This window comes from Neolamprologus brichardi, chromosome 8 (assembly GCF_056152115.1).
Source record: "Neolamprologus brichardi isolate AB-2024 chromosome 8, ASM5615211v1, whole genome shotgun sequence".
NCBI lineage: Eukaryota > Metazoa > Chordata > Actinopteri > Cichliformes > Cichlidae > Neolamprologus > Neolamprologus brichardi.
The window spans coordinates 6599242-6617431 of record NC_142111.1 but is presented as its reverse complement, the minus strand read 5'-3'; the positions used below and the strand labels follow the sequence as shown (position 1 = coordinate 6617431).

The 18190-nt window shown below is 40.2% G+C and overlaps 1 protein-coding gene across 1 annotated transcript; it reads left to right on the top strand.

The window, feature by feature from the left end:
- The first annotated feature begins 159 nt into the window (after positions 1 to 159).
- Positions 160 to 18164, top strand: mms19 (MMS19 homolog, cytosolic iron-sulfur assembly component). The gene is made up of 31 exons (XM_087845343.1): positions 160 to 280; positions 791 to 839; positions 954 to 1054; positions 1230 to 1315; positions 1477 to 1551; positions 2189 to 2258; positions 3681 to 3809; positions 3941 to 4002; positions 5348 to 5434; positions 5560 to 5634; positions 5851 to 5928; positions 6243 to 6381; positions 7276 to 7430; positions 7637 to 7715; positions 8170 to 8295; positions 8625 to 8706; positions 8801 to 8898; positions 8984 to 9142; positions 9342 to 9497; positions 9718 to 9817; positions 10122 to 10224; positions 11613 to 11690; positions 11807 to 11933; positions 12021 to 12127; positions 12249 to 12305; positions 12405 to 12591; positions 14948 to 15030; positions 15119 to 15283; positions 15445 to 15504; positions 16250 to 16350; positions 16857 to 18164. Exons 1-31 carry the CDS (start codon positions 193 to 195, stop codon positions 16885 to 16887), a joined length of 3093 nt encoding a protein of 1030 aa, XP_087701469.1. The 5' UTR covers positions 160 to 192; the 3' UTR covers positions 16888 to 18164.
- Positions 18165 to 18190: the final 26 nt, after the last annotated feature.

Sequence of the window (18190 nt, the reverse complement as noted above, 5' to 3'; positions counted from 1 at the left end):
GCATTAAAGGAAAAATAATATTGAAGATTTTCTTCCACCATTTCTATAAATATGAAAAACGTGTGGAAATAATATTATACTGTTTTTAACAGTTTTATTTTTATCAGATATAATCTAAAACCAATCGCTTTTCGCGATTCACCTAAAGTTTTCGCGCATGCGTAGTGCCAGTGAAGTAGTTACAGGGACACGATGGCTGCGGACAGTACCTTGGCGCTGTCTCTGGTGGAGGAATTTGTGTCTGGACTGCAGGACAGCAAGGCCAAAGATGCAGCAAAAGGTAAAAGGCTTTTGTCTCGGTTTGCCGGTGACATTTACAGTGCATTTTTCATAAGAGTAACACCGGAGAGGCTGTAGAGCTGCTCTCCGAGGATGCGCAGCGAGACGTGATGGTTAACTAGCTAACTTAGCGCCACAACATCCTGTGTAGTGTTATAACCGCAAGATAAAGAGTAAGCATTCGCCGTGAAAATATATTTGCTCATTTTGTCGATGTAAATGCACACACTGAATGTATACATCGAGTTTGAACACATTGCCACTTCACAAGGACTCTTAATTTGATGCTAGTCCGTAGTGGTTAAAGCACATGCTGGTTGCTAGCTGCTGTGTTTGTGTAAGGTAGCCTGTCAATGACCCTGTGGCGTTACCTTTGAATTATAACCTGGTACAACTACTAGAGTTAGAGCATGCGTGTACTTGCATTGCTGTAGCTCATCACTTCACTTCACTAAACTTATTATTATTATTAATAAACTTATTTGTTTGTTTGTTTGTTTGTTTTGTTCAGGTGTCAAAGACGGGAAGTTTACAGTTCTGCAGCTGGTGGAAGCACTGGGGTAAGCTGTGTTCATCGTCATGTCAGGGGAAAATATCAGCCCGAACCAGCCAGAGTTTGTAATTATATTCCTATCTAATATCAACTTCCATCTTCATTACCTTTCCTGTTCAAGGTCCAGTCTGACCAGTTCTCAGCCTCACACTCGAGCCCGAGGAGTCCTTCTGCTCTCTGAGGTTTTGCAGGAGTGCTATAGAGAGCTTACAGAGAGAGAAGGTACACCTTTCTCCTTCCATATACTGTGCCGGCATTGCACAGCTTCTTGCAAAGTGACAAATCAAAAATGCACTCAAATAACTACATTTTATATTCATATATGTCGATTATGATGACGCTTATTCATGTCAAGGGGCGATCAGCACTCAGCATTTCTTACTGTTCTTCTCCGCAGTGGAAGTGCTTATTGCCTTCTATGAAAACCGTCTGAAGGATCATTATGTCGTCACACCTCCCGTCTTAAAGGGGCTAAAGGAGCTGGTTAGTCGTTCTTTGATAACATTTAGTTTCTGCTCAAATTTGCAAGTTTATTTCAGGCTGGGGGACTTTTTTTGAGAAGCTCCAGATGTGAGCAAGGTTGTGGATTTCCTCTTACTGTTTTGTTAATGTACACCCCCCCCCCCCCCCCCCCCCAAATTCAGACAAAGTGTACAAACCTGCCTCCTGGCTCAGCTGTGTCCATGTTGAGGTCAGTGTTCCAGGACATCCACGTACAGGTGAGACTGTCATATTGTTGTACATTTAAAGTGTTATTGTGAGGAATAATGACAGTGCTGGATTGATTTTTACCTACATAATTTCATAGTTTTAATACTTAGTTGTGAGCTTTGTTGTCTTTGTGTTCTTTAAAATGGGAATTGAAGAGAACATGGATTTTACAAAGACCGCATGGTGTACTTTACTTAACCAAAATTATTGTCAAGATGAAGTTGTTGCTTATAAATAACTCACCTAACATCTATAACTAATCTAGGTCACTGTACTTGGAGGGTTATGCTAATGTTCAAATTTACATTTAAGCAATTTGCAGTGCACGAGTTTGCACCATTAATCAAAGAATTTATTATGATTAACCAAACAATTTACATTTTACATTCCACATATGATGTCAACAGTTCCACTGTCTGAGTTGTTTTTTCTGACTTTAGTGGACATTTTGTGACTTTTCCTAGTTTTGCAGTGTTTGATTTTTCCGAAAGTAATGCATTTAAAACCTAATGTAGCACACTGTCGGAAACATCTTGCCACACTTGTTAGATGTTCTTGTTTCCTCTCTGTTATTGTTTTTGCTGGTAAAACTGACTCATCTAAAACTGTTCCTACTAATAACAAATGTATTTATTTCCCCTGCAGTCTCTGATGCTGTCAGAGAGAGCATGTGTTTACAGCATGCTTATCAACATCATGGAGACCAGAGAGGCGGGTAAGAGATTATGGTTTGATTCACAAAACCTCAGTTAACAGAGACAGAAAGTTCTGTGGAAGGAAGCAGGTCATGTTGAAATAACCGGTGATTTAAGAATTGAGCACGAGTTTTAAAAGTCGGACAATCTCACAGCAGTAATGGAAGGCGCTGACATGCTGTCCTCTGTTTGGTTAATATTTTAGGATAACAGCCATATTGTAAAAAATGAAAATGGAGGGCTGACAGTGGAATAGTTGTGTTTAGCTACCAGCTGTTAAGATGGAAACGCTTACAGGAGGGATGGTACTGTGACCCGGGCTTTGTTCCAGAAAGCAGATTTAACAAACTTTAAATGTTTGGTTCCAGACCATGTTCACCGTGGCAACGGGCAAGACCCTCCTGTTTAATTCTGTGGATCATGTTTGATTGCGTTGTTTGTATTAACAAACAGAAGAGGGGAAAAATGAATTTTTTTTTAGCAGAGATGTTTACTCATTTACACAGAATCATTTCATTGTTATATATTAAAAAAACAGCTGGGATCTAAACAGATTTTAAATTAGTTGCAAATCTTCGTTATTCAGCTGTAACCTGACAGGTACAGCATGCAGGTTACAGCAACTGTAGATACAACAGTTTAATTACAAACTGGTGATATTAATCAGATCCAGTAAGGCTGATTGTAGGTGATTTGTGGATGTGCAGCACCCTGAAATGCATTTAATGACTCTGTTTTAAACTATATTAAGAACACTGTCAGAGTCTTTAAAATCATTACACTCTTCTTCATCTCCAATATGATGATAATCAACATGACTGATCACAATTCAAACCGAGTCATCAAAGACTGATTTATCAAAGTAAACATGAATGAATCTTGCTGGGATTTCTGGCTCTGATATGAGCTTTGACATCTGCCCTCTGACTTAGGGAATGAAACAGTGTCATACAGCTGCTTCAGGAGGTGTGTGTGTGTGTGTGTGTGTGTGTGTGTGTGTGTGTGTGTGTGTGCGCGTGCGTGCGTGCGTGCGTGGGTTAAATAAGAGGAAGTGAATGATTGAAAAGAAGATGCAATCATTAGAAAACTGATAAATCCCCTTAGTACCAATGTGTTTTTTAGCTGCTGTTACTTGTTCCTTCCATTTTAATATTTTAACTTCACATAAGAAAATTAATCTTGCGTTTTATTTTTGCTCTTCATGCCAAAATAATAATCAATAATCATCCCCACCTCGAGATGGTTGTAAGCTTCACCGATACACCCTCACCAGCTTTCCTAGTTTTGAGGAAGAGATGGTTGGTTGTATAGTTCCTTTATCGTGGCACTCTCACGCAAGCCACTGTTAGTCATTGTGTGAACCAGTGTTTGTCTCAGTTGTGTTGCAAAACTCTTTTTTTTTTTTTCTCCACATGATGTGTCCCTGCTTCGTTTTCCCACAGAACTTAAGGGTTTGGGTGCCGACTTTGTCTTCGGTTTTGTGCAGTCCATGGACGGGGAGCGAGATCCTCGCAACCTCTTGTTGGCCTTTCAGATTGCCAAAAACCTTATTCACAGAGGCTATGAGCTCGGTGAGAACACCATAATTTCTCCTCACCGTCACCTCTTCTGTATTTCTGGGCGTCTCTGACCTGCAGCTCACCTTTTTTCTGCCACAGTGATCAAACTGTAACTCCCATTCATTTCCCATCTGCTGTCTCAGGTAAATTCACAGAGGAACTGTTTGAAGTGACGTCCTGCTATTTCCCAATCGACTTCTCCCCAGTAAGTCCCTGTTTACTCAGCTGGTTTGGACCGAGAACTGAGTGTAGCAGACATAAATGTCATCACTGACTTCCTGTGACCTCAGACAGACTCTGAGGCTGTCTGAGCTCAATGTCACAGAGCATCACAGGTCTCTCTGGAGCAAAGCAGCACATGGGCGCAAAGCTTGTTGTGTATGTGACGTAAAACATCATGTAAAGTATAAGAACGGGCATATTTAACCATGTGTATTATTAAGCATTCAAGGCCAGCATCCCTCATCAGTCTAAACTGAAGAGGAAACAGGAACCAGTGCAGGATCAGCATTAGTTTATGAACACTTTAGACAATATATCCCAACACATCAGTCGACAGATTGGATCATTTAGAAAATCTATTATTATACATTTGCATTGATCTGTATGAGCATGCTATGATAGTCATAGTTTATATTTAATAATGATTATATTCACTGATTCACTAATTAGCGACCATTTTAAACCATAACATGTTACAAAGTTTTCGTTTTCACAGCAAATTTTGATTTAGCTTGAATCTTAATCTTCTGACTAAAACATCATTTAGTTTCATTCATAATTTAGGCGTCTAAATTTCCTAAGTTTTTATCAGCTAAATGTTGTAATGTTATCATAGACTAAATCTAAAGGTGAAAGGACAAAAATTTTAAGTGTAAAAGTTTGTTTCTGCCACTGAGAGTTGTTTACAACTCATTTCATTTTTATTCGTTAATGAACATGTTGATGCGTTAAACTGTAGTGTTTTTGTCCTTGTGCATTTTTTGTGTGTGTGTGGGGGGGGGTGGGGGTGTTGATGAAAGCGAATGCATCAACAACCTCATTAGAATTATTGGTTGAGGAAATTAACACTGATGTTAGAACTCCTTTTAGGCCAAACTGGGATACATGTGACAACAACGTGTAATAAATAAATATGTGATGTAAAGTATAAGACAGAGATCTAAAGTTTAACCCTGTGAATTTTGGGCAGCATTTTTGCTTCACGATTGGTTGCCAGTTGATAATGACTGATCAGTGGTCTTTGAGATTACATTTTTATTGTATTATTTCAGGTATTAAATGAAATGCAAACAGAGGCTATATTGTGAGAGCAAGTCTGCAATAGCACGAGTCTTTCTGCATTTATATATTTGTGTTTGTCAGAAATATCGACACTCACCTTGGTGACATCTTTCATATATACATTGGAGTCTTTATATTCATTATTTGATAGCGCAGTGAAGAGGGACAGGAAACTGGGAGGGGGCGTGATGTACTTTTCATTATCTGTGAATGTTTGTAGGGTTCTGCATGTTTTAATAGACTTCTTAAATCTCTTCTCACTTCAGCCTCCTAATGACCCACATGGCATCACCAGGGAGGAACTGGTTCAGGCTCTGAGGGCCGTCCTTACTGGGACTCCAAATTTTGCAGAGGTGAACAAAAGTATTATTTATTTATGTTTTTTTCAAATGTGATTCACTTTTTCTGTTTTGGAGCTTTTCCTCCTAAGCAAACTAAACGAAGGGCCTCTGCGCTAATATTTATTGCTATCTTACAGTTTCTGTTACCTCTCCTCATCGAGAAGCTGGACTCAGACGTTCAGAGCGCAAAGCTGGACTCGCTGCAGACTCTGGTGAGAAACTCGTCTCTAAAAATGTTGTGTGCCTCCAGCTAAAACAGGAGCTTACAGTTCAGATATAAACATTTGACTGTCAGCTGCACAGAGTATGCATGAGTAAAGGTGAATGATGCACAGCTCACGATTCCCTTAAGCAGCAGAGTCGTTTGTCACAAGTGGTCCAGCGCAGAGAGTCATGCAGATAACTTGTGATTATTTTTACATTTTCAGGCTGCTTGTGTGTCACAGTATGAACACAAGCATGTGGCTGAATTCCTGCAGGGACTGTGGACAGCAGTACGCAGAGAGGTCTGTTTGAGATCAGTTTTTAAATGTAAATAGCAGTAGTACTTGTGTATTTTGTGCCTTGGCTCTGTTAAGACATATTTTAATATCTTGTAGCTGGTCTTTCTTTGGTGTGGTGTGATTTTAATTTCTGTTTTTAGCTCGTTCTGACCCACTCCACCCTCATAAAAAAAACATAGGCACATTTAAGGCCAGTAGTGCTTTCTGAAACACCAAATACTAGGTTTCTTTTGTAGCATTAAGCGAATGAAGACCTCACTGATGTTTAACTAACAACAGCAGAGTCAAGTTAAGTTGTGCTTGTTGTGTCGTTGCAGGTGTTTCAAACCTCCAGCGAGAGGATTGAGTCTGCAGGCCTCGCTGCTCTTACCGCACTCACTTCCTGTCTGTCTCGCTCAGTCCTCAGCTCTGACTCTGAGGACTCCCTCAGCACATTCCTGGATTTCATTCTCACAGGTAAAATGCAGCTTTGTTATGCATGCATGAAAATATGAAAAAAGGTACATTTGTTCTAAAAGAAAGATAGAAATGAAATTCTATATACTGATGAGCAGGAATATGGCACTATGTAGTACAGTACACTGGGGAGGAAGTTGGCAGGAAACTTTTTTTTATACTGTGCATACCACGGTGGTTATCTGAAAGTTAACCCACAACTTTTTCATAACCTAATATATCATGTTTGCTGACTAACAGATTGATTGTACAGGTGGGTTGAAAACACAATATTTGAGTCTTAGGGCCCTGTCACAAAGGCCTAGATCCCAACTCCTATGGCAACAATCGCTTGCTATGGAAAAATTGGTACTTCTCAAGGCCCCCTGAGGCTGACTTCAGTGTTAAAATTCCCAACATGACACCATGAAAATGCATTTTTACAGCCTGTTAGAAAGTGTTCTACCCGCTGCTTTTTAAATACAGCAGATATATTTGGATACTGTTGTAAAGTTAGGGTCGTGGCCTCTCTGACTGACAGATGTCTACACAGATAGCTGTAGCCAGGGGTTCTCTGCCAGGCCTTTGTAAGCTTTTTAGACTTAGCATTAGCTAATAACTTAGCAACCCCCTCTTGCCTAAATACTAAACACTTTTAGCTGCAGAAAAAACAACAGTGCAGTGACCAAAATTGCTAATGTTGAGGCTTTATAATGAGGAGCCCAAAAAACTGAGGGTGATGTCACAGTTACTGGGTCCATCTTTTATTTACAGTCTATAGAGTCAACGTAAACACACTGTAATTGTCAGCGGTTCTTTGGAAGAAATCAGTATTTATTGTTAAATGTAGTTTTAAACAATGAGTCTCTGAGACATTCATGGGTCTTGTGTTGTACTGTGTTTTGCTTTTTTCAGACTGCAAACATCACCTGTGTGAACCAGACTTAAAGCTTGTATGGCCGAGCGCAAAGCTCCTCCAAGCCGCCTGCAGCGCCTCCACTAGTGCGAGTCACATCATTACAGCTGCTGTCATGCCATCTCTACTTGAGCAATATAACAACAGAGCACAGGTAATAGAGACAGCTGATGTCCACATGTTTAACTGGTTTAATATGAGCTACGGTTTTGGCTATTTAAGTATGGGTAGAGTAGAGAGAATGTGTTGTATGAGAACTCTAGACCCTGTTTTCTTTTATTAACATCTGGATTTTTATGTTTTTGTTTTGTTTTTAACACAACTAAGTCCATAATCACATCTGTTTCTCTCTCTGTGCAGTGTTCCCATAGAAGGACATTACTGGAGGTGGTGCAGCGATTTATCCATTCAGTAAAAAACTGCCAGTCTTCAGACAATGGTGAGTGCTGTGTTCACTGCTGTTTTTCCCTCTTCTAGTCACCGCTGCATCTCATTAAACTTCAACATCGGCCATAAAATCTTGAAATTATAGCTCTTCATTTGTTACTCTACATTTGTTTCAGATTTGCACGTCCTCGATCCTGTAAATATTTGAATCTTCTTGACTGTGACTTTGCTGATATATATCAAACAGTTTTGTTTGTCTTTTGTTTGAACTGAGTCAAGCTAAAACATTCGGTCCAGTGACCAAAGAAAAACTTTACTTGGTTACGGCTGTTGACCTTTAATCATTGTTAGTTTCTGTGTGTTTACACTGTAATTGTCACAAACTTCAAACAGTTATAGTGTGGTTAAAAAAAAAAACTGTTTACTTGCTGCTTGACTGTGACCAAGGAAACTATAGCTTTGACCTCCACTGTTTCTCATATCTGCATTTCGTCTCTTTACTTCAGATGAAAGTGTGTTTTTAGCCTTCCGAGAAGCTCTGTGCAGCATCGTGTTTTCGGCTCTCTCTGAGAACAACTCCAGCCTGCAGATCACTGCCACCTCTGTGCTCACATCACTGGCACAACAAGCAGGTACTTAAATTAAAATATATATATAATTGCAGCAGCTTGTGGGGATAGGTTAATTGGAAAATCCAAATTGCCATTAGGTGTGAATGTGCGAGTGAATGTGAGTGCGAATGGTTGTCTGTCCCTGTGTGTTGGCCCTGCAACAGACTGGCGACCTGTCCAGGGTGTACCCCGCCTCTCACCCTATGACAGCTGGGATAGGCTCCAGCGCCCCCCGCGACCCTGAAAAGGATAAGCGGAAGCGAATGGATGGATAAATATAATTGCTTAAAAGCGTTATAACAGAGTCAGACATTTTTCACGAATGTTGTAAATATTTTCCCCTTGTTCAGGTCTGCTGTTAGAATCTGATATTGAGCTAGCTCTTGATCATCTGACCAGACTGCTGCTGATTGAAGAGGATGACACAGTCAGGTGAGCTTTCGTTTCTCTTTGATGCTCTCTGTTATCTATTTGAATCCCGTTCATCCTGACACCTCTCTTGTGTTTGTCTTGTTTCTGTCTCCAGTCTTGCTGTGGTGGAGTGTGCTGGAGCCTTAGCGCAGCTGCACCCGGCACTCGTCATCTCCAAACTGATTCCAAGACTAAAGAACGAGCTGTATACTGGTAAGCTGCTGAAAATATCATGTATTTTAAGCACAGGAACACATACAAGTAGTGTTTATGTGACCTGGCCCTCCTGTCTGTTCAGAGCCCATGAATCAAGACCAAGGGGAGGCTTCTGAACTACATTCCCATCATTCAGTGCGTCAGCGGTGTTTGTCAGCTCTGGCTGCAGTGTCCATCAAACCCAGTGTTGTCCAGGAGAGCACACCTGTCCTCCTGGAGGTCCTTCGTTCAGCACACACAGGTAATCTTTTTTTTAGCTTCAAGTACTTATATTTATATATAGTATATTTATAACTGATCGGTGGGTCATGGTGCAAATTTACAATCACACATCAATTCACTGGAGTTAGTCTCCAAATTCAAAAAGCTTTACCAAAGCGTGTTGTTGTCCTATGAAATGCTCTAAGGTTAACACCTGTGTGACATCTTGTTCATTTCAGGTGATGTTAGTTTTTCAGTGGATGAGGTGGTGCTGACGTGCCGCAGCCTTCAGAGAATAGCAGAGCAGGTCCAGGACACCGAGGAAGCGGGACGCTGCTTCCACAACATCATCATCCCACACCTGTTGTCTCTGGCGCTCCAGGCAGCACTGCAGGGTGAGAAAGGATCAGTGAAAGGATTGACCAGCTTCATCTTACGTCATCAAAATAGTTTTAATTTGAATCTTCTCAGTATAACTTATGAATTAACAGACTTCCATCTATTGAGTCCTGAAGCTACAGTTATATTTTTCTAACTGAATTGAGCTTTCATTTGTAAAACGTGTTTATGGTAAAAACATTTAGTCCCCCAACTTTAAAAAAATTTGCTCTTCAGGTGAAGGATCATCTGGAGCTCCTAGTCCTCTGGTAGAGGAGGCGGTCCTGTCTGCCATGGTTCCTGTCATCAGCACTTCCTGCTCCAGACTGCAGCCCACGTCAGTAATCTTGTTCACCTCTTGGCCTGATTTTATTTTGTCTTTTGACACATTTACACATAGTAAATGTTGCTATTCTTATCACACCTAGTGTCTCTAAATGCAGACATATATACGAAACAAAGTTGGACTAAAGGTGGCTTGTACTTGCTGTATTTCCTCCTTTGTGTCACACCTGCTGATCTAAATATACTATTTCCTGTCTGTTTCACAGTCTCTCTTTTTTCTTCTTTGCGAATGCCTTTGATTTGTTTGCACAATGCAGAGCGTACTTTCTGATGAGGTGTGTGTGGCTTCCTTTCAGCCTGGCGGGGCAGACGGCGTCGAGAGCTGTGTCTCTCTTCCTGGATGGCGATGTCTCTTTTTTGCCTGACAACTCGTTCCCTTCACACATGCAGCTTCTCAAGGTCTGTTTTTGTCTGTGCTCATTTATTTTATGTATTAAATATTAGTGACTATATAATTAGAGTTTATAAAGAATCAGACAGTATACAAACGGATGCAGTCAACACAAATGTCAAGGCAGTGTTGTGTTCTGAATGGCTTTTTCTGATTGAACGAAATACAGTGGAGGAGTAAAAAAAACATAAGAATTCTTCATTCTAATTCTTATGTTTTTAAACTTTTTAAACTTTCTAAAATAAACAATGTCAGAACTACATATAGGGTCATAAATGTACATACCATTCATCCATTCTCTTCAGTGGGGGGCGGAGCCTATCTCAGCTGTCTTAAGCTGGGCAAACACTGTGCAATTTTTTTTTTTTCAGTCGCGTTATTCACCTCCTGCTCAAACTGTACAATTGACTCGCAGAGGTTAGAAGTTCGTAGGTCACGATGCAGGGTCTCACACTATACGGCCCGATGCTCTGATGCGACCTGAGTGCTCACACTGTGCGTCCATTACATGAAGGTTATAACACAAAATCTGTCTCTCGCTCTCCCTCTCTGTCTTTCACTCACGCAGACACGCACACACCACCATCAACTTTGCTAAATTGCTAATGAAAAACATTGATCAGGCAGCTGTGATTGAGCAGCAGTGTAGATCCAACTATTTTCACGGTCAGAGCGGTCGTGATAATTTCGTGAGGCCACATCGAAAAGGCTCAGATGAGCTTGCCAAAGTTCTACAAGGTGTGCTTTCATCGCTTGTATCCAGATCACACGCTGCACTGCCGTGCTGCTCCACCTTTTCACTTTCATTTCTGTGTTTGTGCGTGCGCCCTCACGAAGGCCGACAGGATTTCAGACACGTTTGATTTTCTTACGACCAAGCGATTGATGATCGGGAGCTGGTTGTGAGGTGTTAATCGCTTCTCGTTACCCCATGTATACAACACGATGCACGACACACGATTAAGGCGAAACTCGGCCGATCCCCAAAACGGTCGCACGACTGAAAACTGCTCAAAATGGGCCAAAACTCGCACAGTGTGAGCCCAGCATTAGAGGCAGGGACCCTGGACAGGTCGCAGGGTTAACCATTCACACCTATAGGCAGTTAACCTAAACCCCCAACTGGGTATATGCATATTTTTACAATGTTTTTATTTCAGAAAAGCTCAAGTGAAAAGTCATTTGTTTAGTTTTTAGTTATTTATTTATTTTGATTTTTTTAACTCTTAAATGTGTGTTTTGCCATTATTTGGCTTGAGAAAAAGAGCAGTTGACAAAAGTATTGAAAGCACATTAATGCCAACATTCACATTCCATTATGAGTAGAAGCAAGCTTTAAACTGGAACCACTCCATCAGCTCACGTCTCGGGTAACAAGTGTGATTACTTTTCTCAGAAGCAGGAGGGGGATTCCTGGAGCCTGTCTCGGCTGGTTTGTCTGCTTATGGGCAGTGTGTGTTCTCTACCTCGCAGCGTGAGTCTCATGTTAAACAACTAATTTAGATTTCTGTTAAATTTAAAGAAATACATTTCCTAAAAGCTCTTATTTATGTTGAAGTTTGTTTTGACAGTGTTAAGTATCGTCTGCAGGTGGAGGTGCCCCAGATTGACAAACTGCTGTCGGCACTGGAGGAGATGAGCTGCACTTGCAGCCACCCGCTGTCATACACGTCAGCTGCAAAGTGCTTTGCTGGCCTGGTCAACAAGAAACCACAGGGTCAGTTTGTGTCCTGTCACAGCTCGGCTTTTTTTAAATCTAAAAGCTTTAGATCATTTATTAAAACATTTTCTGTTTCTTCTTCAGGAGATTCCCTCGACAGCCTAATTCAGAGGACGATGAAGAGAGTGTGCAGCGAGCTGGACTCACCTTCCTCCTCTGTTCACACTCAGGCATTTACACTTATGATCTGGGTAAGAGTGACTGTCTGTACTGCTCACTCCTAATCATCAGCGCATTAAGAGCTTTTACTTGTTTCACCACTCGCCTTACAAATCCTTTTCAGAATGATAGTAAGGTTGTGCTTGTCCGCAGGTTTCCAAGGCTCTGCTTCTGCGATACCACCCTCTGTTCACAACACTGACCGACAAGGTACAAAACTGTGAGCAGCACACAGTGGAGCTTTCACTCTTACTGTGTTTTTAGTGGAAAACACATTTGGTGTTACTCTCTTTTCTGTGTACCTCGCAGCTCTTCTCTCTGCTCGACGATGCCGGTTTAGGTCCGATGGCGGCAGACGGCTTCTCTCTGCTCATGAGTGACTCCACCGATGTCCTGAACAGAGCTTCCCACGCTGATGTACGCATCATGTACCGCCAGCGCTTCTTCAGCGAGAACAAAGCCAAGCTGGTGCAAGGGTTCAACGCTGCACCCCAAGGTAGAGGCACCAGGACAGTCGAACCTACACAAACATTATTGGCGATGGGTCCCCGTTAATCAGTGTTGGGCAAGTTACTTTGAAAAAGTAATTAATTATAGTTACTAGTTACTTCATCAAAAAAGTAACTGAGTTAGTAACTGAGTTACAAGATTCTAAAAGTAATTAATTACTTGAAAAGTAACTATTGCGTTACTTAAAAAAAAATGTTGAACCCTCTGGGGTCCAGGGTATAATTGGCCATTTTTAACTACTGTTGATGTTTCCTCTACATTTCACCTTTAAAAACTATTTACTTTGCCTTGTTTGGTATCATCCTTTTCAGCACAACCTCATGTGTCTGAATTTACAGTCATGTTTTCATTTTGACATACTGTATTAACACAATTGATCTAAAATCAGGCAAAAAACATAAAATCAGCGTAGAAAAAGTTATATTTTTTACTGTAGCAACCAAAAAACATGTTTATTTAATCATATTTCATAACTTTAAATGCAAATTTAAATCGTCAATTTCAAAATCATATGCACAAGTTTTGCAAACAACAAAGTTACTTGCAGCTGTTTACCTTTTACCGTTTGTATAACCATTTCAAACTATTTACATAACAATCAGCTGTTCTGCATTCAGTAAGCAGAGAGTGCTTGCTAGCGCTGTCATTAGAAAGTAAACGTGACGAAACTACTCAGGAAAAAACGCCGCGTATATATTGTTTATCATGACTCTGGTTTTACGAGGCCTATCAACACAATTTAAAAACTGGTATAGATCATATTGTTGCTTTCTTAAAGTAGTCATTGTAAGCCAGTCGCAGTCAAACAGCAGCACTCATATGATTGTTTTACCCCCCCTAGCTCCAGGTGTTTTGCCAAAAAGTGATCGTCTGCCAGAAAGTGATTACCGTCCGCGGGAGCGCATGCAGCTACTTAAAGCTGTAGCACCCAGATTACTTACAGCTACTTCCGTGCAACTGATATAAAGCTTCAGCCGTCTGTTTGTTGAAAAATAGTAACGCGACCGCATTTTCTTGTTAGTAACGGTAACTGCGTTGTAACGATAGAAATAGTAATTAGATTAGTTAGTAACGCCGTTACTTGTAACGCCGTTATTCCCATCACTGCCGTTAATGTTTAGAAGCAAAAACAGAAACCGCTTTTTATTCTTGAGTGCTGCAAATATTGCACCAATAGTTTCTTTGGATGGATGAGACTTAAAGGGAAAATAGTAAGTCTTAGCCAATACATGATGTTCAGGTTTAGAAGTGTTATTCACTAAACCTACTAATTACAGTGCAGTAGCAGTGCTCAGATGTACAAGATTACTGAAAATAAATGTGTAAAATATGTTTCACCATTAGCAGAAACATATAAAACTACACATGTGAGCTGTTTAGTCCAGACATTATATTACAGTGGTGTAAAAAAAATTAATAAAAAAGTTCCTGATTTTTCTAGTGTTTTGCATATTTGTCACGCTTACATTTTTCAGATCATCAGACAAATGTTAATATCAGACAAAGATACCCAGAGTAAATACAAAGTGCAGTTTTTAGATGATAATTTCATTGATTAAGAGAGAAACGTCCAAACTCTCCTGGTCCTGTCCGAAAAAGTAATTGCCCCTCCTGTTAAACTATGAATTAACTGTGATTAACCACATTTTGTGGAAAGATGAGTTCAGTTTTACTAAACACACTGCTGAAAGCACTGCTGACAAAAGGAGGATAAAGGCCAGTCACACATTCACCATTAAACATCTTGATGATTCCCAGGTCTTCTGGAAAAAAAACGTTCTTTGGACTGATGAGACAAAAGTGGAACTTTTTGGGAAAGTGTCTGTCTATTCTGCAGCAAAACACACCAGAAAGTCCACCTCCGAATGCCTCATGAAAAACAAAGGGCAATTCACAGCAATTACAACTATTCTGCAAAGATGAGTGAGTCAAAAATCCTCCGCAGTGGCAGTTATCGCAAATGCTTAATTACAGTTGTTGCCACTAAGGTTTGCCCAACCAGTTATTAGGTTAGGGGCTCAATCACTTTTTCTAACAGGGCCAATAAGGTTTTGATATTTTTCTTCACTTCCTTCACTTAAAAACTGCATTTTGTGTTTACTTGTGTTATATGTGATTATCTGAAACATTTAAGTGTTACAAACATTAAAAAAAAATCAGGCAAACACTTTTTTTACACCACTGTATATATTGAAAAGTTAATTGATCGTTGCTGGAATTTATCACCAAAAAAACTGATGAAGACAAAGATTTCCATGCTTTAAACCCTGTTTGATCAGTGTATATACAAGATTCAGAATGTAATGTTTTTGGTTTATTTGTGTATTGTTTGTTTCCACCAGAGAAGAAGCCCAACTACCTGAAAGCTTTATCTAACATCGTCAATAAGCTGCCCAAGCAGGTTCAAGTCACTGAACTTCCAGCGGTGAGTAACACAGAGCAGCTCTGATGCTCGTAAGAAATGACTCGAGCTGGTAGGTGCCTGTAATCATCAAAGTCCTGTTCCTGTGCAGCTTCTTTCTCTGCTGCTGGAGGCCTTGTCGTGTCCTGATCAGGACATTCATCTGACAACTCTGTCCTGTCTGGAGCCCGTCCTCGTCAACCCACCACAAGTTCTCATACAGCAGCTGGAAGCTTTGGTCAACAGGCTGCTGGCCCTCCTCTGCAGTCCAGCTATGGTTAGTTAGATCACCACTGTAACTATTCAGTCTCCTCAAGATTATAAACTGTTGTTTTGTTTTAGTATTTAATGCTGTAAGTGCTCTATAAAAGCCTACCTTCATTATTGGACTGTATAAGTTCATTAAATGATGACAGTGTTTTTTCCTTTACACTGCAGAGTGTACGGATTGCTTCGCTGTCCTGCATCAGCGCTCTTTCCTACTTCCCTGTACATGAGGTAAAACGTACCATCTTTGAATACTTTGGTTTCAACCTTCATAAGAAGGTGTTTTATCTTTAACTGTTTGAAAAACTTTAAATTCAACCAGTTTATTGAAATGTGTTTTTGTTTTTACAAAAGCTGAATAAGGACTCACAAACATAAACTACGGTTCCTGAACATGGAAACATTTAGCAATCAGACTGAATTGACCAATCTGACTAAATGCAGTCAGTTATATTGAAGCTAATTACTAAAGGAGTCTTTATGATTGTTGGATTTCACCACAATGTTTGAGTCAGAGAATTACAAGCTCAAATTTGTCATCATGTGACACTATTGATCCTCATAAGTGGGGAACAGTTGGACATAGTGCTGTTTATCAATGGCATTTGAGCTTGGTTGCCAAAAGTACCGTTAAATGTATTTGAGAAGCTCAGCAGTGATGTTTCTCTCTAGAAATCATGAGTTTTTTTGTGAGCAACTTCATGTGGGACCTGTTTTCTGTCTACTGTGTACTTAAACCAATGAGAAACATTACAGCTCAGCCGAGATGAGCACCATTAATATTTAGATCCTGTCACCCACTCATGAGCACAACAGGATTTTGTGGTGAACTGCCCTTTTAAGGCCTTAGAAGAAGAGTCCGTGATTGTAATCGTCACTTTTCCCAACATTTTTTCAACAGGAAACTTGTATAAAAAGTGTAATGTTAACATATTAATTGCTTTAGCGATTTTTTTCCTCCTGTGTGTGATTTAAGGTGTTGCCATTTCGGGCCCGAGTACTTCGAGCGCTCGCCAAACCTCTGGATGACAAGAAGAGGCTGGTGAGGAGGGAGGCGGTTCAGGCCAGAGCACAGTGGTAAGAACGACCTTTTCCTATTAACCTCCTAGGACCTGGCGTCCACATATGTGGACATCACATTTTGGGTTATTTAGACCAAAATACTCAATTTTGCTCTACAAGGGCCTGATATCCACTTACGAGGACATTATACTGACACTGTTCTATCAAAATTTTAAACTAATATCGACCTCTTATTTTTCTTAAAAACAAAAATAAGGTGGAAAAAAAAAAACAGGTAATTCTTTCTTTTTACATTCATCGGGCCCCAATCAGCCCAAATATCAAAGAGAAATTAAAAATGCATGCAGTGGAAGAGTTCAGGTCTTAGGAGGTTAAAGATGGACTCATCTAAAAAAATCCAAAAACAAGTGATTTATCTAGAGGACATATGTCAGCTTGTGATTATACTGATGTTACTCTAACTCTTTTTCTGGTCCTGTGAATCTTGCTAGCATGTAAACAGGTGCCATAGCATTTAGTAAAGCATGTGTTTATGGCTATTTCTCCAATTCTCCCTGTAGGTTCCTCTTAGGAAGTCCTGGTGGAAGATGATTTCCCCCTAATCAACACCAAATTACAGATGCCAAGTAGCAGAGCTGTGCTGCCCATTCAACGGCTCACCCTCTGCGGGTAAGCTCTCCAGCAGCCTCCACCCTCGAGGATCTCCCAGCTTCCTTCTGCCCCTCCTACTCTTCCCCTTTATACTGAAATGTTTTAACTGTCTGTATTTTCACAAGCGCACAAGTAAGACTGTATAGACTAATGCACATAAATCTGATGGCAGAGCTTAAGTCAAAAGAATGAAATGAGTGTTTTGTTATTATGCAGCACGCCTCATGAATATTGTTGTCCTGTTAGCCCAAACAGTCACATGAAATGAGATGACGTCATTTTGATTGGGAAATATTTCACTGCTGAAGGTGCAAAAATTTCATAATGAGATTTTAGGCGTATTTATATTTTAGGTTTTACAGCTGGTAAAATCATATGCATTAAGGTCACAATCATAATGAAGGGACACTTGTTTGGTCAGATAATCCTCTTTCAGCTAACAAAATAACAACAACCACTTACAAAGATCATGTAATCATTTGTGTTTTTTCAGAATGTCTCAAATCTAGTGTTACTGTCGTGAGATCATGAACATCTGTCAGTAGGCACCATAATGAGGTAGTGCCAGGTAATTGGATTTTTCAGCTCCTGTATAAAAAGAAGCAATTTTTTTCCCACTGCATATAAAAGCAGAGTGAGTGACGCTGACAAGGCGTCGGTGTGAAGCTAGATCTGCCTCTATGCCTTTTAAGTAGCAGCCATTATTTCAGCAGATTTGAGAACTGTAACGTAGCAGAAACTTGGATACTTAACAGTGGTTATCACACTGTGTCCCAGCAATTTCACACTGCAGACAAAGCAGGCACCTACTCCAGTCTTGGAACCACTTTTCTTCCAACAACCCACAGCAGTGGAAGACACATCAGTGACCTTTTTACACTCATGTGAATGTATACCTGAGCAGTAACGTCTCTAACTGATGTTGAGACTTGCTAGAATATGAATGTGCCAACTGTCCGTGGATCGAGTGTGAAAGCTTCCGCTGACTGAAATTTTAGGATACTTTTTACAGAATGAAATATCCGTTTAGGTTAATGTACTTTCGTTTGGATTTTAAGTTATGTGAACGTCGTGTTCAACATCTGCCTTGTATTCTGTTAATATTAAATCATAAATGTTGGCTGACTTTGGACCTCACATCAACTTATGCCAAGAAAACAAGACAATATTTAAAATGTCTAACTTAAGATGTCATTAAACCTTTGTTTACACTGAAATTTCACTCGTGTCTGTCTGAATATCG